We start from the raw sequence: 23,687 nt of genomic DNA, 5'->3' as shown, positions 1-23,687 counted from the left end.
ATTTGATTGTTTAGCCTAAATCTAACAGTAACATCCTAATCGCTTCAATCTTGCATGGTTTCATTCTGATAATCTTTTATCTGGTTATAGGTTGCTTGCTGCTTTGATACATTTCAGTATTAGAAAATACAAATTTAGTCAACTTAGATTAGCAGTTTATTAAGTAAAGACATTAAGACATGCTTTGTACATAAAATATGTACATACTGTGCATTTTTAAACGGTATGTACATATTTTACAGGTGTGTTAGGAGTGTGTTAGCTTCAACAAAACAAACAAAAAAACAAAAATCCACATTGACATGAGGGAACTTATCTAAGTAAAACATTTATTAGGTCATTCATTTAGTTTAGAAATATATTAACATGGGCTGAAGTGAGTCCAGAGATATAAGGTCAGGCCAAGGCCCAGCAACAGTTGCCTGCAGTAGGACCTCTGCCACCAAGGCTGGACAGCTGCACAGTGGACTCAGTCAGCACACACCCAGTCTTCCTCACCTCCCTACAAACACACAATCCATATAGTATGATAATATGAACATGTGTTCTGAAACCCAACAGTAATTGTGTCAAAGTTTGTCATTCTTCAAGATCAACTTTCTCTGATGTCATAATGTGGCTAGTTGTAAGGGGAAAATGTTTTGAGGAGTCTTGGTGAAGGTTCATTTCTACACAGAGTGGAAAATAAAGGTGCAGTGAAACTTCATAATGACAAACTAAGCATGCAATTCTAACTGTCCTTGTGTAGGCCTGTGGGTGTTACCTTGCTAGGTGCAGCACAGCCTCCACAACATTAGTTCCATCTTTGGCACTGGTCTCAAAGAAGAGGGCTCCGCATGTCTGAGAAATAACAAAAAAAAGTACTCTATTGCACTACTGTAATTTTCCAACTATTAGCCACGGTTTATTCATGGATTTGTTTTTTTTTTTACTTGCATAAAACACTGTCCTGCGGTTTACACACAATGCAGCTAATACACAGGAAATTACTGTACTTTGTTTCAAAAATGGGCAAACATGGGCCAAGTAGCCTAACAAGGTCAATGTCCACTCGCCAATGGCACTGTTGTCCCCAATATTTCTCTTGCTCATTCATGTGCTGCACTGACATGAACACATTATAATTCATTGTCCTATTTGACTGGGTCTTATACTGGACCCACAGGTCAGCCTTGGCTCACTCAACACATCTTTCCTCCACTATTTGAGATCGGGGCGGTAACAGTTTCACCTTAAGGTAGACACTTTTTAAAACTACCAAAGGCAGGAAAATGTAGCCTTGAATAGCTAAGTGGTTTTTAAGAATAAGCTAATATAGCCGTATTTCCCCAGTTGTTTCCAGAAACAGACGTAGTCTTACCGTAGCCAGACGCACCCCACAGGCAGAGCTCACACACAGATTGCTGGTCACTTTACCTCGTAGGTCGGCCTTATTCCCCACCAGACACATGGGCACAGGGCTGGTAGTGCAGGCCTGAAAGGTAGGAACAAAAAAAGGGACATTTCTGGTCTTTTCTATTAAATGTGTGTACTAACTGTACAGCAGGTCGTGGTTGTACGGCTACAGTGTTTAAAGTCATGTAAAGGACTTATCCCATTTCTGTGCTTGACACAAAAGGAGAGAGTATTTTTGACTGTATACTCTACAGTTTACCTGTGAACGTCCCGAGACTCAAAGTAGCAGGGTTGTGCAAAATTCGAATTGCAATTCTGCTTCCTGTTTTTTTTTTACCTCAATTGAAATGCAAGTGAAATTCAAGAACTGAATTGGAATTTAAGAGCCAGTTTCAATTCAATTCTGGAATTTTGCACAACCCTTCAAAGTAGTTATCCAACAGCACTGCAATCAATATGTCAGTATTCTTAATCTATTAGCAAATCTGTATGTCCAAATTAAATTGCCCAGTTTTCAACATCAGCTGATTTCAAACCAGTTTGAGATAACTGTCTGTCATTACCTCAATTTGCTCTAACCACTGGGTGATATTAAGGAAGCTCTTTTCAGAGGTGATGTCATATAGTAGAAGAATTCCATCGGCCTTCCGGAAGTATGATCTAGAAATACTCTGGAACCTACAGAAACAAAGCAAACAAACAAGTCGCTTCAGCTGGAAATCTCTGTAAGGGTAAAAAAAACAACGGTCTTTATGGAGAGTTCACAGTGTACATTACATACATACCAAAACAGCAGAGTCTTATGAGAGCATGGGAGGTCTGTGACATAAGTCTCAAAAGCACACCCGAACAAGCTCTTCAGCTCAAACTTATGGAGTTGTTATCTACATAAGCTTTGTTTTTTGACCCCTTGACAAAACAACCATGCCTATACTAGGGTGGTGGTAGTGTATTGGTTAAGGAACTGGGCTAGCGTGCAGTAGCCTAAAAAAGTTGTGGGTTCAATTCCCGGCTTCCACCGATGTGCCCTTGAGCAAGGCACTTATTCCCAAGTTGCATGTAATATAGTAATTGAAAAAAACTTGTAATATAGTTGACATATGTAAGTCACTTTGTATAACAGTGTCTGCAAAATTAATACTAGTCGAGTCCTGTCACAGAGGTAGCCACAGCAGTTGCAAGTACCTTTCCTGGCCTGCAGTGTCCCATATTTGCAAAGCCGTCCTCTTGCCATCCACAAGCATGCGTTTTATCTGGCAGTCAACTCCTACACAGGGGGTGTGTGTGAGAGCGAAAAGGTGATAAAGGTAACGAGAAATGTCTGACATGATAACTAAGTCAACTATGCTATAAATCACGAAGAGAATATGACTCTCCAATATCTTCAGTATGGATTTAATGGTGCCAAAGGAAAGTGAATAGCATAGCATGTCCTTTGTGGCTGGGCATGTATAGGAAACGTGTGTGTTTATGTAAATAGATGTTGGTATGTGTAATTGTTTTACCAACGGTGGAGCGCATGTTCTCTTTGAACTGATGTTGACTGAGGCGCAGGAGAAAGCTGGACTTCCCAGAGCCCAAATCTCCTGCCAGAACCAACCGGTACGTGGGTTCGCTCCTCTCATCCTCACATGATGGCACACCTCCTGGCTATAACACACACACACACACACACACATTCATGTGATGATGATTATCACATAATATTGACTTCAAGTGTCATAAATGTGATGTGAGTCTGTGACAACATTGTTTGCATGTCACTTCGAGAACAATTTAGAACCTATAGCCTAAATATGACAGAAGGATAGATAGAAGGATAGATGGAAGGACAGACACGCACAGACAAGATTAATCAAGTCCTGTCTCACCTGGAGTGGAAGACCAGGTCGTGGTTTATGTTGGTACAGCCCACCAGAACTGCCACTGGAAGATTCAGTAGTCTCCAAAGTAGTCTCCAGCCCCTAAATGCCATTCAATATAAGTTGCCTTTAAACATTAATTGGGCAAACAAACATGCAGTTAAATGTGTTCATTGTGCAGATGTCTTTATCCATATTGACAGTAGTTACAAAGAAGTAATGTCATGTTTATCAACATTTGTCCTTCCTCAGAATAGGATCAGTGAAGTTTGTGTTGCTTGTGCCTTGCTCGACCACCCGAGTTTCAGAAACAGAGTGCACATACTGTTGTGTCCTGACCCGATTCCAGTGCTGACTCTCGGTCGCTCTCCTTCAGATCATCACAGCTTAGAGGATCCAGCACAGACTCACTGTCTGACAGGCCACTAAGAGGGATGGGGAGAGCAACAGACAGTAGGTGAGGACATGCATCCAGTATATGTTTGCAGGTAAAGGACCCCTAAATCTTGAAATACTTCACCTATTTAAGAACAAAATCCGTTTTTGGGTGGGCATGAAACTTCCAGGGATTTTGTCACATCTTCTTGATGACTGCATGTAGGCAAATGGAGTTATTAACATTCACATAAACATACAAACACCTCCATCATGCTGTGCTTTTATCAGTCCCAGTGTCATGGAAGGGCATTGGGGGGCCTGGCCCGTCCTGGAAGTCACCTGTGCCTGCCCTGGACGAGCTTGGCTGTACCAACCAATCCCACTTCCTAGACCCTACAGTTCTGCATAAAATTCCTGAACAAAAATTAATTGATTTTGAACACAAACCTAATATGGGTTTGTCAATATAGCAATTGGCAAATAAAACTTGTAAAATCTGTATTATTTCATAGCCTAGGCCTATATGAACATTAGCTAAGCGTTAATGGCTTATCACCTTTACGGAGAGGAGGCTAAAACCATTTAGTGGCAGTTTACTCTGCACTAAGTAACCACAGTCATCTGATGACAAATATAGGACTAATCGGCAGGTTGGCTATGTCTCATATAGCCTAGTAGTTAGTAGTAGTAGTTTCTGGCTTTGTTTGGTAGCAGTAACCTTTCCTGTTTAGTCTTCTAAACTAGTCGAAGAACACAGGGTTGCCGAATTATACCTAACTTCAGAGCTAACTTCCTTTCCCTCTATCTGAAATTAGTTAACAAATGAACAAGGACTTGGCTTTTGTCTGTGGATTTATTTTCTGACACTATTTTGAATATGACTCTCTCCAGTCTCAACAGCACGCCACTTCTCTCCATGCAGATCTCAGTTCTAAACATAGAATGTCTGTCTCGCCTTCTCTCATCCCATCCTTGCGCACAGGCCACACCATTATACAACAATAGGTTATGTTGCTTAGATACAGTTAGGCTACTTGGGTACATTGTAGACGAGTAGACATTGTGGACAAGTAGGGCCTAGACATTGTAGCCCCAGTGTCTTTTAATAGCCTATCTTAAACTAACATGATCAATTTAAGTTTCCACAACAGGGAACAGTGGATCAATTTGTGCCCCCCTTGGAAAAATGTAATGCTCATCTGTGAATTGGTGTCTGCTGCCGGGTCTGGTCTTGAATGAGTCCACATGAATTAACAATGCAAAAGTAGGAAAGTCATAAGTGCAACTCTGTGAACACATTACATCTGTGTCTTGATTTGCATGGAACCATTGACTTTTAAATGCATTTTTATCAGCATTCGTCCCTCTCCCTCAGAATGGGATCAGTGAAGTTTGTGTTGCTTGTGCCTTGCCCGACCACCTGAAACAGAGTGCGCATACTGTTGGGTCCTGACCCGATTCCAGCGCTGACTCCCTGTCGCTCTCCTTCAGATCATCATAGCTTAGAGGATCCAGCACAGACTCACTGTCTGACAGGCCACTAAGACGGATGGGGAGAGCAACAGACAGTAGGTGAGGACATGCATCCAGTATATGTTTGCAGGTAAAGGACCCCTAAATCTTGAAATACTTCACCTATTTAAGAACAAAATCTGTTTTTGGGTGGGCATGAAACTTCCAGGGATTTTGTCACATCTTCTTGATGACTGCATGTAGGCAAATGGAGTTATTAACATTCACACAAACATACAAACACCTCCATCATGCTGTGCTTTTATGCGTCCACATAAATTAACAATTCCAAAGAAAGTAATTTTAAGTGCAACTCCGTACATCTGTGTCTTGATTTGCATGGAACTATTGACTTTTAAAATGCATTTTGTTTACACAAACGTTTGGGGAAAGGTACCATTCTACAGGTTGACCAATGACCAATGGGGACACTCTCCAGATGAGATTTCAATCCTATGGGTGATGACCTGCCCATTATCCTGTCAGAGAGAACAGAGAGAAGATGATGTGGGAAAGGGGATGAGATGGGATGGGAAGTGGGAAGAGAGGAAGATTTTATGTTTGCCTTTGACATGTGTGAATACATGGTTGAAAGTATTTAGATTATTTTGTTTATTTGATAAGGACGGTACACATTCATGAACATCAGTATAAAATATGGAATGTAAAATTGCTCATCATAGTTCCTAAGCAGGTGAGCTAGAAAACAGAATGGCATACAAATACACATAGAAAACGTACATCTACACAGATAAGGACAGACACAGTCACTATACACTGTCCACAAATCCAGAACAGTGACAGAACCAGCTGAGCAAATAACAAATACAAATATAACTGCAAGCAGCAATGAGGGGGCCAAGCAGTTAAGCAGGAGTTGGGATTGGATTGGACTAAACTGGACTTGACTGTGTTGCGTTAGATTGGATTGGAGTGGACTTGATTGGATTGAATTGGATTGGACTGGACTGGATTCGAAGGTCACCGAATTTATTGTGTGTCCTCAAGATGTACTCCTAAGTCCACATACCAAGTTTGGTTTAAATCGGTGAAAGTGTTGATAATTATAGCACCCCTTGTGGTCAAAGCACACCAAATTAATTGTGGGTCCTTAGGATGTGTTCACGAATCAACGTACCAAGTTTGGTGTCGATGCGAAAAAGTCTTCCTAATTATAGCGCCCCTAGTGGTCAAATTACACCAAATGTATTGTACGTCCTCAGGATTGGGTCCCGAGTCCATATACCAAGTTTGGTTTCGATATGTAATGGCATTGCTGAGATATGAGCTAATTTCCTGTATCTCTATCGCCCCCCTAGTGGACAAAGGTCACCAAATGTATTGTGTGTCCTCAGGATGGGGTCCTAAGTCCATATATCAAGTTTGGTTTCTATATGTGAAAGCATTGCTGAGATATGAGCCTACTTCCTGTGATTATAGCGCCACACTGTGGTCAAAATGTACCAAATTTCTTGAGCCTCCTCCTAATTGGGTCCTGAGCACAACCTTGCTGAGATATCACTTCACTTCCTGTTTGGCGGCTTTGCTGACAATTTTAATTAGCTGTTACAGGCGAACGGTTTTAGATTTGAAGACAAAAAGGGATAACTTTTTTGAGGCTTGGTCTGAAGATCATCTGCACCAAGTTTCGGGAAAATCGGACAAACTTTGTGACCTGTGAAAACTTTTTGGTGTTTTTGATTTAATTCAAAATGGCGGCAGAATCAATTACGATGACATCACAATTTGTCTTGGGTCAGCCTATGGACCTCCAATAGTATTAAAAGACCCCACTAGTACATTTTAATTCCAAACACAACAGCAGCTACAGGCCAAAACGCATTTTTCCTAATTGCGGCGCCCCCTAGAGGTGAAAGGTCACCAAAGTTTTTGAACATCCTCCAGATGGGGTCATGAGTCCACGTACTAAGTTTGGTTATGATACATGAAATGGTTGCGGAGATATGAGCTCATTTCCTGTTTGGCGGCTTCGCCACAAATGTCGATTGGCTGTTACGGGAGGACCGTTTTAGTTCCGAAGACGAAAAGGGATAACTTTTGTGCGGCTTGGTCTGAAGATCATATGTACTAAGTTTCGTGAAAATCGGACAAACTATGTGAGAAGTGAAACTTTAGTTTCACTTTCGATAAAATCCAATATGGCGGAAAATCCATCATGGAGGAAATTAACGTCATAGGGTGCGTTGAACTCGGCTTGGTCTAAGGATTCCAACGATACCTCATTTTTGACAATTGGGCATAGGGGTCAAAAGTTACGTGCGTGAATGCGCATCCAACTTTGGCCTGTTGGTGGCGCTAGAGCACTCAAGGTGCCGGCAGGAAACTTTGTTCAATTAATTATTGGACTGTCACAATCAGTGTGCCAAATTTCACAACTTTTGACCAGACGGTTCTATGGGCTGCCATTGACTTCAATGGCGGAATAATAATAATAGGAAAACGTAGAAACACAATGGGTGCCTTCGCAGCTTCTCTGCTTGGCCCTCAAATACAAGATATACAACCACACATATAGGGACAGAGACAACAACAACCGCAACAACAACACACTCTACACAGATCCATTAGAATAGTCTCATCTGGTTTAAACAGGATAATTGCAAGACATTAGAATGGAGGAGTTAAAAGCGGTTGCAGTTCTCCATGATTTTCCAGTTTGAGATTGGGTCTTAACATTGTGATATGTATGGAACACCCTTATTGCAAGCTCCTGACAGCATGAGAGGGTGTGGAGACTTACTGTTCCATCAGGGCATATGGAGGCGTTTTCTCCTTCATCTCAACACTCTCCCTGGAGAAGGAATACACCATCAGTACAGCATGATGACAAACAGCAATCACACAGTAAACACCTCATCTATAAACTCATACCACTATTTGGAAAATATTTGCAACATGGCAGAAAGCAATGGTGATTGAAAGGATTCTTTGTATAGAGAGTAACTTTAAACTGTCCACTAGAGGGTGCAAAAACTGATTTTATCATTGAGTTAATGCTTATTTTAGTTGACCCACAGCACAGAAACCAGACTGTGACACTATAAAAAGAGGAAACTTGCTGGGCCATGAGCTCCTGCTTGAGTTTGTCCAGCTGGGTCTGTATGCGGGTGACCTCTGTCTGCGCCTTCAGCAGTGCAGTCCTCAGCTGCTCATTCTCCTGTGAGTAACCAAAAGGACGGAGTGAAAAAAACTCTAACTAAGGATGTGTTCAGAGGATCCATCACAAAGCACTGGGTGTTCATAACGGCCAAGAGGCAAGAGGAGTAGAGGCCGACAAATAGTACTCTGGTTCAACTATCATGGGACTTGACTCTGTATTCCGCCTTAGGTGAGAGATTAGGGAACAACAACAACAACAACAACGGGGTGAGTAATTGTGCATTAAAGCCAGCCATACCTGTCTTAGGGCAGTTATTTCAGCATGTGAATCTGACAGCTCTCCTTTATGCTTGGTCTTCATATAAACTATACAGGTTTCCTGCTGCTGTTTCTGTAAAGTGTGTAGACACATGCACATACACACACAACAGGCATAACATTGCATAGTCTACTATTGTAAATGCTCCATAACTGTTAAAGATTATGTAACCAGTATTTTTAGAACACTTCCTTATGTTGAGCTTGCCATCACTCCATTTACATATACAAAATGTATCTCACCTCCTCTTGTGCTTTAAGGAGCAGCTGTTGTTGTAGTAAATCCTCCAAATCTCTCATCTGACCAGATCTCCTCTCTCTCTGCCTATCGGCAGACAAACGTGCATCTTACACAGCATCAAGACTCATCTAAAATGCTACGAATGAGCAGAAGAAATCTCATCGTTATGCTGGGGTGTGTTGCTTGTCCATAGTCTTCTTCAAACGTGTCCATGTGTTGCTTCTTGATACTTGTCCATATTCCATTTCCACCCCTACCCTTTATAATGACCCAGGACAGACACACAGTGATATTTCTGTCCATGGACAAAAGGCTACATGGAAAAACTTCTGATTACCTTTGACAGCTCTGAATGGAATTTCATAGGCCTACAACAGAGCAGTTTGCACAACATTCATTAACTGAGTTTGTGAACAATTAGCGAGTTAACTCATGGGGTCACAAGACAGTAGGCATTAGGCCTGCATCATGGTGTAGTAGCATGAATGGTCTTTGTGTAGCCTGAATTAACCTGAATGCTTTCTATAAAACACACCTTGCGCCTCTCAGTCACACATTGCCTCTTAACAGACTTCTCATCTTAAACATGAGTGGGCCTACAAAGGCTAACGATATACACACCATCCCAAGAAGTCTTCGTCACAATCCAGGGAATCCTCAAATTCTCTCCAGTCAATCAGACCGCGATGTTTGGGCTTAATAGGCCTTTTTACGAAGGTCAACCCGTCGTTTACTTCATCTGAAATGTTGGTAGCATTCGCCGAATCGTTCTCATCTGCTGTGTCGCTGTCGGCCAATAACCTGTCCTTAGTGTTTAGTTGGTTTAACAAAGAGCAAATATCAGTGTTATTTAAAAGCTCCGATTCATTGTTCATCCCACTCGCGGACAAACGTCGCTGATTCGGGTTGCTCATGATTTGTGTGCAATTAACGTAAAATAAATAAATACAAATTGTGAGAACTACTTGAAATAGAACACCCTTCCAGAAAACTGCGATTATTTTTAAAAAGAACACTATACGGCATGTGTGGCCACCGCAGAAAAGAGTGACGCAGGTGCTTTCACTACAGACACACCTGCTCAGCGCGTCATTAACATTGGTTTTGATAGGGTGCTTGTGCAGCCCTGCGAGAAACGTATTTTGATAGGCCCAATTTGCAATCATATTCTAATAGCAGTGTTGTTGCATTTCTCCTTTTTTAATGTAACATGAACACCTACTGTAGAACACCTACTGTAGGCCTATTGTTCGCGACTTCGGAGGTGCAAACAATCTTGGTTTCGTTTCTCATATTTTCACAGATTAAAACAGATGTTAAACATGCCATGTCAATTTCTCATGAGTACATTTCAAGTGAGTGTAGGGCTCTTTAAAAGAACAGCATTAGCCTATATAGGTTAAAGAGCATCCTGTAGGATTGACATCCATGCAAATCTCTTTCTGTAAATAGATACGTTTGCGCCAGCCTTAATGGCTACTCTAAACAATGATGATATGTGTCCATGTATGAACATGGTCATAATATACAAATTCGTCTGGAAAGGTGTCTCTCCATGCAAAAACGTACGGTAATACTGACAAGCATTGGGTAGACAGACAGGCAAAACTCTACTTCCCATGACAACACAACTCTTCACTCATGTTGCAAATAGGCTATTGAGATGAGTTTACAATGAGGTGTTTACTATTTACTGTTTCATTGTTGTTTGTCATTACACTGGACTGATTGTGTATTTCTTCATCAGGGAGAGTGTTGAGATGAAGAAAGAGGATATAAGGATGAATATGGATGTCTCCCTACATATCACAAAAAGTGACTCCACTTCATGTAGTAATGTTCCAAAACATTTTCATTGGATGTAATAAACCAAATAAAGTGCAAAAACAGTGAAGAACAAGCAAAAGTAATATGTCAGTATGGCTCAGAACTTACAGTACAATCCACACAAACACACACTCAATTGACTCAAAGTAAACACCAAGACTATGTGTAGGTGAGTCTGCACGTGAGTCTGTGGATGATAGAGACTCAGAGCAAAAAATAAAAAAAGATGAACGGATGAAGAGTAGGGAAAAAAGAGGAAGTAAAATGTTTTTGGGAGCAATAACAGGAAGTTTGGTAGTTAGGCACACAGTATAAACCAAATTATAAGAGTAAAACTCAATATAGAATCCTTCTGAGTAATTTCTTACAGTAGATTTTCAACTTACACTGAAAACAATATTATAAAACTCTGAAACAGAACCCCCTGTTTTCTTCTGTCTTCAGTGGAGGGACTGTGAACAGATATAAAAAAAACTACTTCCAAAGACCTAATCTGTGAGCGTCACATTAAAATAACAGCTTGTTAATACTCTTCTAGTACACATACATTCAGTGGTGAGTCAAAAGGTCTTTGTCAGAAGCCAGTGCAAATTATTACTAACAGAATGTTGTGCCATATTTAACAGTCTCACAAAATAATCTCAAGATGATATGGAAGGTCATATATATCACAACACAGAATGTGTGCGTTTTAAAGGTGTAGGTTTTTGAACATTCTAAGTTCCGCAACAATTGAAGGTTCTAAAATTCTATGTTGAATTCAATGAACCCAGATATTCTTTAGAACGTTCATTTCTCAACATTCCCTCCTTTAAGGGTTAAGATGCACTTCTGGTCATTTTGCAAGGGAAGGTCAGATCTAACTGGTGTTAGAACCTCAATGGTTAGTCTGCTGAGGAAGATACCTGTGGCCTCTAAAAAGATCAGACCGGTCATTAAGATGAGAACACATTACAGTAAAGCTCAGAGGGATAGTGATGTCCAGTCTCTGTAATGGAAGTCTGCTTATCAGGGTTTTGCTCACAGTAAAATGACGAGGTAAAACCACACAGGTAAACAAACAAGTGAGACATGGTGGTGGTTAAGGACTACACTCAGTTCTGACAAGTCGTCTTAGAGTGTTTCTGAATATCATCTTCACATTAACTGTGTGTGAAAATCTGTGTGTCTTTGTATGCATGTGTGTGTATGTGTGTGTGTGTGTGTGTGTGTGTGTGTGTGTGTGTCTACACTATGGAGTCTTGAATCTCAGATCCCAGTCTGACACGAGGCCTAGGACAGATGGCAGAGTTGTCTCCGTGAGTCTGTGTCTCTGTGTGCGGCTGTGGGTGAGTGGGCGTGTGAGAGTGTGTGTGCGTGTGCGCGCAGTAGTTCTCCTCCAGTGTCTGATAGCCCTTGAGTTCAGATGGAGTGGTCGGGATGGAGCCCCCATTCAGTGGCAAACTCTCGGTTGATTTACCCACAATCCTCGGCTTCTGTTGCTGTGTGGGTGGCACCCTTGCCCGGCCGTACACCACGCACACGCCGAAGCACAGCACACACACACACAGGAGCACACACACTGCGATCAGCTCTGCGCGGTAGGTCTTTGCAGTCGCCCACGGTGAGTGAGACCGATCGGGCAGAATAACTGACTCCTCCTCCAAGGGATGTGGTGCTCTTGGTCGACCAATAGGAGTGGGTCTCTGGACTCGTGGCTCCGCCCTCACACAGTAATTGGCCAGGAGTTGCTGAAAACCACGTTCCTCTGCCCAGCATGAGTAGACTCTTTCAGCCCCCTCTATGCCGCCAACCACTAGCCCACCCTCTGGACCAGGAAACAGAAAGTGAGGCGTGCTGGGGCTGTATGACCATGTCCTGTATGCATGGTTAGACCGTAGCTTGCATGGAAGAACGCGGAAGGTGTTGGCAGGTACAACGACCACCTGACATGCAGACATGTCTGAAAAAATTCAAACACACACACATATACTAACATATATCAAACTGGACGTTAAATGTATTTATAGATAGAGAGATAGATAGACAGATAAGATACTTTATTCATCCCAAGGGAAATTTTTTATGTGTGGGTGTGTGTGTGTGTGTGTGTGTGTGTGTGTGTGTGTGTGTGTGTGTGTGTTTGCGTGTGTGACTCACCGAGGCTCTGTGACTTTGCAGAGCGTGGGGTGGCTGTGATCTTACACAACAAGGATGGGTCTGCATTTTCAATGTCCTGCTGCCATTGCCTGGGTAGGAAAGAGAGATACAGATGTGTGAATTACACTCAAGGGTTACAAGAATTTTCCATTTATTGTAATAGTTGAGTAAAAACTAAAATGACTACTGTGTGGGTAAATGTGTGTCTGTGTCTCTGTTTATTGTGTGTGTGTGTGTTTGAGAGGGAGAGTGTGCATAATTGAGTTTCAGTTGTAGGGCTCACCCCTGTGGCGCGGTGTGTGTGAGGTCAGCACAGCGTGTTCCGGCCCAGGCGCAGTACGGGTCTCGCGCCAACACACACTCCCCACAGGTCCGGTGAGCCGAGCAGTTACTCACACTCAGCTGCAGAACGGCCGAGTAGGAGGACACAAACAACACACCCTACACACACACACACACACACACACAGACAGAGTCGTTAGAAATAGTTGGATCACGCTCACTCCCTCTCTCTGTCTCTCTTTGTTTCTCTCTGTCTCTCTCTCTCTCACATACACACACACACAAACACACACAAACACACACACACACACACACAGACACACACTTCCACAAGTTTTAAGCCCACACCAACAGACAGACACATGCGCATTACCTTGCTTGAGTCCAATTCAATGTGTTGTATAGGCTGTTGCCTTGGAAACAGTGTGATCTCTTCAATAATGTGTATGTTGTCGGCACAACTAACAGCCTTATGCAGTCGTCCGTCATCTGCCAAACACATAACACAACACAACAGCATTATCCAATCTCTGCTCGGCATACTGCAATAATAATGCACAATACTGCTACTTCAGTCAATAAATCATTAAGAGCCAATCACATAACACACAACTTTGTGCATTGTCTATTTAGAAACACATGTAATCTACTATTACATCACATGAAACAAGATCGAACAATCCAAAGTAAAAATAAATCCATGTATGAACAAATCCAGCAAAAAAAAAAAAGACAAAGCACTCGTCTATGCAAAAAAAGTTTAAAATGACTTTACTCAAACAGGAAAAGTAAAACATGATTAAAAACATATACACCTTGACGTATTTCGGCATCCAGCCTTCTTCATGAAGTGCATGTTTTTTTTTTTAATGTTTGACCTGTTTCTAGGCATCTTATGTCTTTTAAACAAGTGTGTCTTTTTGCTAAAAATAAAAATGACTGCAGCATCCGCCAACAGTGACTGAAACCGTACGAACACACACCTGTTCCCAGAAACATCACATCATAGACCTTCCGCAGGCCCTGGACTCTCTGCACTGCAATCTGTGTGTAGCGAACACTCTGTGTGCGTAGCAGTGGAGCACTGCGGATCACTCCATCCATGAGGAAGTGGTCCTTCACAAAGTTCAGCACTTTATCAGGCATATGCAGGGATGACTCAAACCCCATCTCTCTCACAGCACTGTTCACACACTACAGAAAGAAAAAAAAACAGGGACAGTCAAATTCTGACTATTGTATATATACTTACTATATGTAAGCTACCTTTAACGTTATATACATACTGCATATATGCTTGTTTTAGAGGTAATTATGAAAACACAATCAGTGTGAATGTGTGTGTATGGCCATATCTGTAGAAAGCCATACACAATACACTAATGTGAGTGTCTCCTTACAGCTCTAGAATCTAGACAGATTATAGGTGTGTGTGTGTGTGTGTGTGTGTGTGTGTGTGTGTGTGTGTGTCTGTGTGTGTGTGTGTGTGTGTGTGTGTGCACTTACCGCTCCAGGACGTGGTTCTGGAACAGGTTGAGTGTGTGTGGTCCAACGTTGTGTTTCTCGGTTCAGTTCTCGGTATCGGCCATTAAATACATTGTCCACATGCTTCATACTGAAAACACACACAGCCGAACTCCCCCATGCTCCTTTATGCCTAAACACACACACACACACACAGAGGGAGACCTTTCATGTCACCAGAGCTTCAAAAAGTTATGTGTCAAAAATTTTTCTTGTCAACAACACACTTTTCAGATGCATATTTACATGCATATTTACATTACATAAATGTACATAGTCATACACACATGGACATTGTTAAAGATGGACACAAATACACACCACTGTGAGGTGAAGACCGCATAGAGCAATGTGTGTTCTCGGCTTGGCGCAGTGTGTATGAAGACGTCCTGCACGATGTTGTAAGGAAAGCCATCATCAGGCAGAGAGCACTGCAGCTGGGCTTTCAGGAAGGTCGTCCACTTCTTCTGAAGGACCCTCTCACCACCCTCGTCATCCTATACATAAATACACACACACACACACACACACACAAACACACACACATATGTGTGAGCGTGTACCCACACAAACACAGAAGTATTCATAATTATAGATGCAAATGAACTCAGTAAATGAACTCTTCATGAGATTTGCACACATTCCACAAATAGAAACATAAACACAATAAATCTAAGCAGACAAATCCCCTTCCCGTTATACGTAGGCAACTTCCCATAAGCATGGAAACACACAAACACACACACACACACACACACACAGAGAGTCCATTCATCCACATATTATGGTCTTTAGCATTCACAGAAGTCAGGATTGAACCCTTCTGTCAATGTACAACACAATGTGCAAACACAGTCACACACACACACACACACAAACACATGCATAGTGTCCTTTACCTTACAGACACGTGCTATGCGGGACACAATGGTGTTGTCAAAGAAATCAAACTCTGTTCCAGTTTCACTGAAGAAGAAGTAGATCTCATCGTCTTCATCAGTACCCGGCATGTATGCAGATCCCACAAATACTGGATCTGAACGCACACACACACACACACACACACACACACACACACACACACACACACACACACAAACACCCGTCAGTACCCTGCATGTATTCAGATCCCACGTATACTGAAAATTATTAGTATTTCCATACTGTGTTTTGTGTGGTTTCACAGTTCTGTGTGTTTATCTTCCACTGGTTTGAACAACTGAAGGAGGCCACTGACCAAAATGTTTTGTTTGCTATGAAATACTTTTTTTCTAGAGCAGACAACAGTTTGTAGACTGTCCCTTGCTGTAGCCCTTGTGTGTGGGATGTGTGTTATCTCCACTCTCTTGTTTACCTTCCAGCCAGTTAAGGGAGTTGTCGGTTTTGAGAGCAGCTCCGGTGCCCAGGCTCTTAGAGATGGTCGGCTCATTACCCTGGAAATTACTCACAGTCCCAGTATACAGCATCCCATCTGCAACAAACAACATCATTTATCATTCAGTGTGTGTGTGTGTGGTGTGTGTGTGTGTGTGTGTGTGTGTGTGTGTGTGTGTGTGTGTGTGTGTCACGTTCGAAAAGCATACCACCTATGGGAAGATCTGAGGCTTATAGATGACCACCCACCTAGAGCGGTGGTGACCCTATGACATCAAATAGCTTTATAGCCAAAGCGTTTTAAGCCTTTGTGACAATTGTTTATTTCCAGAGAAATACAACATTGTATGACTTGCTCCATAACCTCACATCTCACTTTATGGCCCTGCACTCTGGACGTTCTCTATGTTCTGGGTGTGGCGAACAGATGATTGATCAACATCACGTCTATGTCACCAAACTGAGTGCACTCTGTGTGTGTGTGTGTGTGTGTGTGTGTGTGTGTGTGTGTGTGTGTGTGTTTTTATGTGCACCTGCAATGACAGCAGTGTTCTGGTACTCTGGACTGAAGGGACAGCGGCTCCGCCCATCCTCCATGAGAACCTCTCCCTGATCGTCCCTCAGCATGGAAAAACTAGCTGCATTCTACAAACACACACACACACACACACACAGCAAAATATATGGCATCATACACATAAAAAAACTAGAAAACTAGCTGCATTCTACACACACACACACACACACACACACACACACACATACACATACAGAGCAAAATATATGGCATCATACACATGCAAAGGTCATAGACACACATAAAGAGTTGCTAGGTCATTCTAAGGAAATTGAGAAAGAGAGAGCGAATGAGATTCTCACTCACAATGTAAGAACAGGTGGGGCTGAAAGCGTAGGTTCCACACGCGTACAGATGTGTGTCGTTCAGACGCAGTAAGAGCTTGATGTAGTTGAAGCAGTCTTTCTGCAAACAAAACATCTTAGTGCAAGATCTCCAAACTGTAAATATAGCATGTGCTACCAGTAGCTACCACAAGGGGGGATGCTCCTGTGCCTGAGTCAGTAGGATTTATGTGAACGACAACATGCTGCTAGGTCAGAGCATGTGTTACTTTGTGAAAAACAAAGCATATGCTTGTAGCAATGCTAGAGATTTCTGGCGAGGTGCACATGGGAGTTGGAGAATGAGACTGAGTGCCCACGCCCAAACAAACAACCTCAGTCATCAGAGGGGTGCACTACAAACCCCTGGAGGTAACAACACGTCCTTTTAGAAACGATAGCTGCTCAGTGCAGTGTTCTTTTAGAGATCAAAGGTTACTCCCACAATTACCTGAGTTAGCCTGTTGCTTTAGCCACGTTGACACCAGACACTTCTCAATTGAGAGTGGGTCTGGAAAAGGTTCATTGACTGAGGTTCATTAAACTCTTACCCATTTGTTTCAGAAGTGGTAAATGAAAGTTTTAAATGCAGTTGTTTACTTAATTCCAAAAAAATACACCCAGGCTACTGTTATCTCCCTTTGTAGCACAGTCTTCTGATCTTAATGGATCTGCTGACTTGAGCGTCTGTGTTTTTCTGCCATGCTATGTTATTGATGCTGAACGTCACATAGGAGGCTGTGTTGAGAGTGCTGTGTTGAGAGTGCTTAGTTGAGAGTGCTGTGTTGAGAGATCTCCCTCCCTCTTTCGACTCACCTGCAGGTCTTTCCCTTTAAAGCCACACTCCTTTCTCTTCTTCTCAGGTGTTTCCCATGACAACTGAACATAACGCACACACACACACACACACACACACACGCAAGGGGTTAAAACAATTAATAATACCAATTGGCACACAAATACAAACACACAAATCCACACAATCACACATACATACTGCCTTTTGTTGAGAGTGTGAGGTGATGTCATTGACGTTGAGGGCAAACAGCATGTCTCTGGCACCCACGTAAAGTGTGCTATCTGATTGGCTGAGCAGCAGCGAGGTGTAATTAAACACTCCAGCAGGGGAGAACTGTCTGACAGCTCGCTCCTGAGAGTCTGTCAACAACAACAACAACAATCTTACAAAAAATGCAACTAACAAAACAGAGAAAAACATTGAACCTTAACTGTGAATAGAAAGGTGCTTAAAACAAAATAAGTAAATCACCACACACAATATACAAGAAACTAAAGGACCTTACCATAACAATGTTCTACCAAAACACTACAACACACACAACAACAACAACAATAACAATTCTGCTACTTACGGTAGGGGAAGCTGATGCGAGGAATGACATCATCATTACTTGCCACTGCTATGGTGGCCAGCAGTAGAGACAGCGCCCATGGGAGGAGCAATGTCATGGTTACTACCTGTATGGCAACAGAAGACTCAAGGATGGCAGTTTTAGTTGGCATGGCAACTCCCGCCTGCTAGCTTGGAGTGTTTGTACACCAGAGCTCAAAGGAATTCATCAGGCAAGTTTCTACTCCGTGTGTGTGTTAGCGTCTGTGTGTGTCTGAGTGTGTATGTTTGGTGATTCAGAGTGAGCCTTCAGGCATCTTTAAGGACGCTGTTAGTCTCCAACTTGAGAACATCCGTCCATTTCTCTGAACCATTTCAGGGGTCACAAGCATGTGCAGGGGCATCCACTGATCCAGTCAACAAGCATTCTGACAGCACACGGCTCTCGGATACAATTCTCCTAGAACAGAAAAACAGCAGCCCGCGCATTAGCCTAAAGGACTTCATTAAAATATATCTTTCCCTCAGTTTCTTGCTCTCTAAGGGAATGGATGGAAGTCACAGTCTCCCACACATCAAAACACACGCACACACACACACACACACACACACAATTCTGGAGCGCTGTATAAACAATCCCCTAAAGGAAGAGGTTCTTAAAAAGTTTGACAAACTCCAGATTCTTTTCATCACACAAATGTGCACACACACACACACACACACGCACACACACACGCACACACACGCACACGCACACACACACACACACATACACACACACACATAGGGATCTCAGAATGAGTTCAACTGCCTGATGCAAGCAGTCTGGCAAGACATGGAAAGGTCACTCAGGTTACAGTGAGTGACGCACAAATAAGTACACACACACAGAGACTCACACACATAATCATCCATGAGACTGTCGGCCATTAACGCACCACTAAAGGATCTGTTTTTTAAATCTGAATCAGACAGCTAGTTCCTTCCATCTGGGAACAAGAGCAGTTTTCTCTTTAACGTGGCTATTTTTAAGATGACCTGTGGTTGCCCTTTCCACCTTTATACCACTGACCACTTCCTATGATGACACATACTTAAAGCAATAGTCGTCTCATCAGCCCGCGTACATTAAAGCAATGATGATTCTGACAAACATCAGGACAATGATAACTTTGAGTGACATGAGAACAAAAGAAAGCATGCTTTTAGTAACCTCTTAACAATAACAACTCTTTACTGTAATCTTTACTCTCAGTAAAATGTGGACAATAACTGTAGTCCGAGTAACACTATGGAGCTGTTGTTGATACTTTACATTTTTAAAGCAATCGAGGAAAACTCTAACTGACTATTCCTAAACAATATTTACATTAAAGCAATTGGGAAAAACTCTTGACTATTCCGAAACAATATTTTTGGTAGGAGTGGGAATCATCTCCGGCTGGAAAGGAAATATTAAAGTTTAATCATGACATTAGTGGCTGGAAGAGCCGTACCTCATAGCCTATGCATGAGTGAGGAGGATACATAAAAAGATGTGACATGTTATGGCTGTAGAAGTTTCGTGTACACACAAGAGAATGCTGTGTGTAGGATATATATTTATATATTTGTCTGTGTGTGTGTGTGTGTGTGTGTGTGTGTGTGTGTGTGTGTGTGTGTGTGCTGTGTGCGTGCATGTGTGAAAGTGTCTGTGTCTGTATGTATTTGGATGCATAGTTTCAATCTGGACAATTGGACTTCTGAGCACATCTCGATGTTTGTGTCAGTGTTTGTGCGAGTATTTGGGTGAATGCTGGTATGAGTGTGTACAAGTATGAGACAGGACTCCCCAGCTCCAGTCTGATAAAACTTTAACACTGATTCCCATATGATCTGTCAGCGGGCCACTGGAAATAGACCACCGTCCCTTGGGACTATCATTACTCAGACTTTTCAGAGGGAAAAGACAGCATGCCTAAACTATTGTGTGTGTGTGTGTGTGTGTGTGTGTGTGTGTGTGTGTGTGTGTGTGTGTGTGTGTGTGTGTGTGTGTGTGCGTGTATGTGTGTGCGTGTTTTTTTGTGTGTGTGTGTGTGTGCGTGTGCGAATATGTGCGTGTGTGTGTGTGTGTGTGTGTGTGTGTGTGTGTGTGTGACAGAGAGATGAAAGAAAAAAGCAGCAAGGCAGAAAAATGAAAAGGAAGCGCTACAGGCAGTTTATTTGAACAAATATTCTGGCTCATATTTTGCAGATCCGTGGGCATGGGCAGCAACATGTGAATTGCTAGAGGACATCTGCAGGACTCTGAAGTGTCCCCTCTACATTGCAATTATGTCTGTACACACACACGCACGCGCACACACACACACACACACACATATGCTCTCTATCGCTCTCTCTCTCTCTTTCTATCGCTCTCTCTTTCTTTCCTTCTCCTGCTTCCCTCCATGTTCACAGACTGAATCTCCTCCAAAAATCCTCTCATTGCCAAAATGAAAAACAAATAATCTGGTATGTAGGCGGTGACAGACGTGCATAATGAATGGCGCATAATTTCTATAATGTGAACAGAAATCCTTTTACAAACACTTTAACTATGTCTCCACTACTCCACACTGCACCGATAATCATCTCGTAGGCAAATCCTGCTCGGGTGTGAGGAGAGGGAAGGTGTTGTTCTAACTGATGACATGACAGCTTATGCAAACATATGAGGATGTGAAGACCTACCCCTTCCCCTCACCTAAGTACTAACACCACCACTAGAATCCCTGGCAAACCAAATAACGATAATTATTGTTATATTTAATGCATTGAGGACGCGACAAGAAAGACATTATGAATATGCACAAACTATGGATACAGAGAAGGAAGACCAGCCTGCAGCAGCCCCGTGAAGAATAAACAGTTTTGCGCTTGCCGTAACTTTTAGTTTCCTTATTTGCAACTAGGCTATAAAGAGCCCCCCTAACATCTGAGTGAGCCAGCGCACGTGTGAAGAAGACTGTGTTTAAAAATAAACTCAACATGTCTGATAACAACAGTCCTAACACCTCAAGCGTTCTGTCTGCATCCACTAGGTACTACGATTGAAATGAGTAGGCACGATCGTAAGGCAATGATCCTACCATTTTTGGATAAATGTCAAGGAAACCAACTCACCTACTCCGTAAGTCTCAGATCAAATGTAGGGTAGCCTACCTGTTAAAGAAAAATTGCAGTGGGTTGATAAAATGTGCTGTTTAGCTCCAGAGTTGTTTATTTGTCGTGCTGTTCTACAGTCTTCTCCCGTACATCTGTTAAACTTCAATACCCGAGCGTGACTCACACCCAAAGCCACTCCCCTGGTGGTTAGAAAGGCTACGCGTCCTCGGTAGCTCTGATGGATACCAGCGGTGAAGCCAATCCAAATACTGAAAACAGAGATTCCACTTTAAAGTGTACACAAAATGGGACTATTTTTGCTTTCCATTATTGGATAGGTTGCTGCTCTCGTAAGCTGGTTGCCTATACATAATCAACTGTTTCCCCCCTGTATTTACAAATTGGAACCCGTAGCCTTTAGTCCTGTCTATGCACATCAAATTTCCCCTCAAGCTTCTCCTAGCCACAGGCAGCACCCCGAGGGAGTAGGCCAATCAGCGATAATCCTTGAAACTTCACTAGGCTGTCCACCGGTTGAGTGCACAGGAATGCCAGCCTTTGAGCGCACGAGGGCAGACGCGGCTACCTTGGTCAAAACACGGGGAACAAAGAAAGAAAACACCCTCAAGAAATAGATGCAGCACGTGTAATCTGTGTGTCAATCAAATCTCATAGGAATTAAACCAAAAACTGAAATTATCTCAAAAATATGAATAGGCCAATGTTACATAATAGTATTTTAATAACAATGAATCCATACTGGGAGTGGAGACTACTAACAACATCAGCATATTTAAGCTATAAAATCCTATAGGTACCAGCCTATATAAAGTGAAATAATTGGAATCGTGTACAGGCAAAATATTGTCCTTTATTTCATAGCATTGGCCATCCATAGAGGAAAAGGAGACAGATGAGATAGGTGTCACAGAAGTGCCGTTATTCATTTTTCAGATGAGAAACCTATTGATCTCTACTCACCTCACCTTCATGACCTTAGTTGTCATGGCAACGTGTCTGTAGTTACCTTTTCATCACAACAGTGGTACCCGTTCCATGTACAACTGAACACGTGCTATCCGTTGCCATGGCTCCAGTCACCCTTGACAGGGGAATGTCAACCTGGATTCCCATGGTGATGAATAATCTATTCAACTATTACTAAAGTGCCAGTGGCAACAAAAGAACTACACTCAGCTCCCTCTCTCTCTTCTTTCTCTCTCTCTCTCTCTCTCTCTCTCGCGCTCACTCACACACACACACACACACACACACACACACACACACACACACACACACACATTCAGGCTTTTTGTGTTTAGCTGAAAGGGAGTGCCTGTTTGTGTGTGGTGGAGTATCTAAGAGATTGACACATGACATCAGCGAGTGTCTGACATGAATTATCCATGTGTAGGCTATGTGTATTTTTTGAGAGTCAACATGACTGTGCATTAGAGAGTGTTTCATTCGGTATTTGTTAAAGACACTGGAAGAACTCAGCAGACTCCTTTTGATGGGAAGCTTTAAAGGATTCCCCAGATCTTCACAGCTTCAATTCTCTCTCTCTCTCTCTCTCTCTTTTCTCTCTCTCTCTCTCTCTCACTCACACACACACACACACACACCAGGCTGACTATTACATCAAAAGGATGGTGTCTCAACATCACACGACTCTCTCAGGGACTGGTGTCTGCATTTACAATCTGATGTAACATGTGTGACTGTGTGTGTGTGTGTGTGTGTGTGTGTATGTGTGTGCAAGTGTATGTGTATGTGTATGTGTGTACATCATTGCCTCAGTCGATGGAAGAGAAAACACATAATTGGTATTTCTGTTGCTAGGCAACGGGTTCCCACCAGCTTTTCAAAGGGTAAAGGGGCACTTCATTTATGGGAAAGATAAATCAGTTACAACATTCAGCCTAAGTTGCACACACACACACACACACACACACACACACTGTCTGTGTATAAATGAGTGTGCATGAGCACACAAATATTCACAATAATACCACCTGGCACATCCATGATAGACATGTTGTCCTATCAAAATAGGTCAGGCTCTGTACTCTCATTCACAGACTGTGTAACTTTGATGAACAATACACACATTATAATTTACGCATGTTTTCAATACACACACTATAATTTATGCTTTCAATTAAGCAGTGTTTCCTATACATTGACTTATTTGTGTTGGCCCACCACAATATCAACATTGACCACCACACAATGATTTTCCAGGTTGTACTAAATTGTGCTTAAATCTGGTTAGCATCATAACAACACTGTGCTTATTGTTAAAAATTGTTGTATTCAAGTAAATTCTGCAAACCAA

General features: G+C 42.3%; 2 protein-coding genes and 1 long non-coding RNA gene across 5 annotated transcripts; 1 reads left to right on the top strand and 2 right to left on the bottom strand.

Moving 5' to 3' along the window:
- Nucleotides 1–138: 138 nt before the first annotated feature.
- On the bottom strand, nucleotides 139–10,559 carry LOC125307673 (ras and EF-hand domain-containing protein-like). Of its 2 annotated transcripts, XM_048263736.1 has the most exons (17): nucleotides 9,448–10,559; nucleotides 8,829–8,910; nucleotides 8,566–8,658; nucleotides 8,228–8,325; nucleotides 7,909–7,959; nucleotides 5,545–5,626; nucleotides 5,271–5,341; nucleotides 5,076–5,175; nucleotides 3,778–3,848; nucleotides 3,583–3,682; nucleotides 3,267–3,359; nucleotides 2,901–3,045; nucleotides 2,581–2,662; nucleotides 1,959–2,073; nucleotides 1,361–1,474; nucleotides 764–840; nucleotides 139–502 (listed from the first exon to the last, which is right to left on the bottom strand). In XM_048263736.1, the coding sequence occupies exons 1-17, from the start codon at nucleotides 9,990–9,992 to the stop codon at nucleotides 397–399; spliced, it is 2,025 nt and encodes a 674-aa protein (XP_048119693.1). In that variant the 5' UTR covers nucleotides 9,993–10,559; the 3' UTR covers nucleotides 139–396. The 2 variants fall into 2 exon arrangements, with proteins under 2 accessions (XP_048119693.1, XP_048119694.1); XM_048263737.1 differs by lacking the exons at nucleotides 3,778–3,848; nucleotides 5,076–5,175.
- Nucleotides 8,334–10,708, top strand: LOC125307685. The gene is made up of 3 exons (XR_007195753.1): nucleotides 8,334–8,534; nucleotides 8,921–9,000; nucleotides 10,574–10,708. It is a non-coding gene; the product is annotated as an uncharacterized LOC125307685 (long non-coding RNA).
- Nucleotides 10,661–21,872, bottom strand: LOC125307669 (semaphorin-4B-like). Of its 2 annotated transcripts, XM_048263731.1 has the most exons (16): nucleotides 21,500–21,872; nucleotides 21,368–21,406; nucleotides 18,246–18,683; nucleotides 17,870–18,030; nucleotides 17,689–17,751; nucleotides 16,856–16,954; nucleotides 16,506–16,617; nucleotides 15,953–16,069; nucleotides 15,498–15,634; nucleotides 14,920–15,095; nucleotides 14,581–14,731; nucleotides 14,058–14,268; nucleotides 13,448–13,563; nucleotides 13,076–13,233; nucleotides 12,793–12,881; nucleotides 10,661–12,595 (listed from the first exon to the last, which is right to left on the bottom strand). In XM_048263731.1, exons 3-16 carry the CDS (start codon nucleotides 18,394–18,396, stop codon nucleotides 11,880–11,882), a joined length of 2,457 nt encoding a protein of 818 aa, XP_048119688.1. In that variant the 5' UTR covers nucleotides 18,397–18,683; nucleotides 21,368–21,406; nucleotides 21,500–21,872; the 3' UTR covers nucleotides 10,661–11,879. The 2 variants fall into 2 exon arrangements, with proteins under 2 accessions (XP_048119688.1, XP_048119687.1); XM_048263730.1 differs by lacking the exon at nucleotides 21,368–21,406 and having other exon boundaries at nucleotides 21,407–21,872.
- Between the last annotated feature and the right edge of the window lie 1,815 nt (nucleotides 21,873–23,687).

This window comes from Alosa alosa, chromosome 14 (genome assembly GCF_017589495.1).
Source record: "Alosa alosa isolate M-15738 ecotype Scorff River chromosome 14, AALO_Geno_1.1, whole genome shotgun sequence".
In the NCBI taxonomy this organism is placed as follows: domain Eukaryota; kingdom Metazoa; phylum Chordata; class Actinopteri; order Clupeiformes; family Clupeidae; genus Alosa; species Alosa alosa.
This window is presented reverse-complemented; position numbering and strand designations above follow the sequence as displayed.

Bases quoted from the DNA above. Each gene is read 5' to 3' on its own strand.
- LOC125307673 (XM_048263736.1), bottom strand. From the start codon at position 9,992: ATGATTGCAAATTGGGCCTATCAAAATACGTTTCTCGCAGGGCTGCAC. The intron at 5,176-5,270 runs GTGAAGTATTTC...CATCCGTCTTAG, and splicing joins CAGATTTTGTTCTTAAATAG to TGGCCTGTCAGACAGTGAGT. The intron at 3,849-5,075 runs GTATGCGCACTC...GCCTACATGCAG, and splicing joins AATCGGGTCAGGACCCAACA to TCATCAAGAAGATGTGACAA.
- LOC125307669 (XM_048263730.1), bottom strand. From the start codon at position 18,396: ATGCCAACTAAAACTGCCATCCTTGAGTCTTCTGTTGCCATACAGGTA. The intron at 14,269-14,580 runs GTAAGTGCACAC...TTCTTTCTGTAG, and splicing joins CAGAACCACGTCCTGGAGCG to TGTGTGAACAGTGCTGTGAG. The intron at 12,882-13,075 runs GTGAGCCCTACA...TTTCCTACCCAG, and splicing joins ACACACACCGCGCCACAGGG to GCAATGGCAGCAGGACATTG.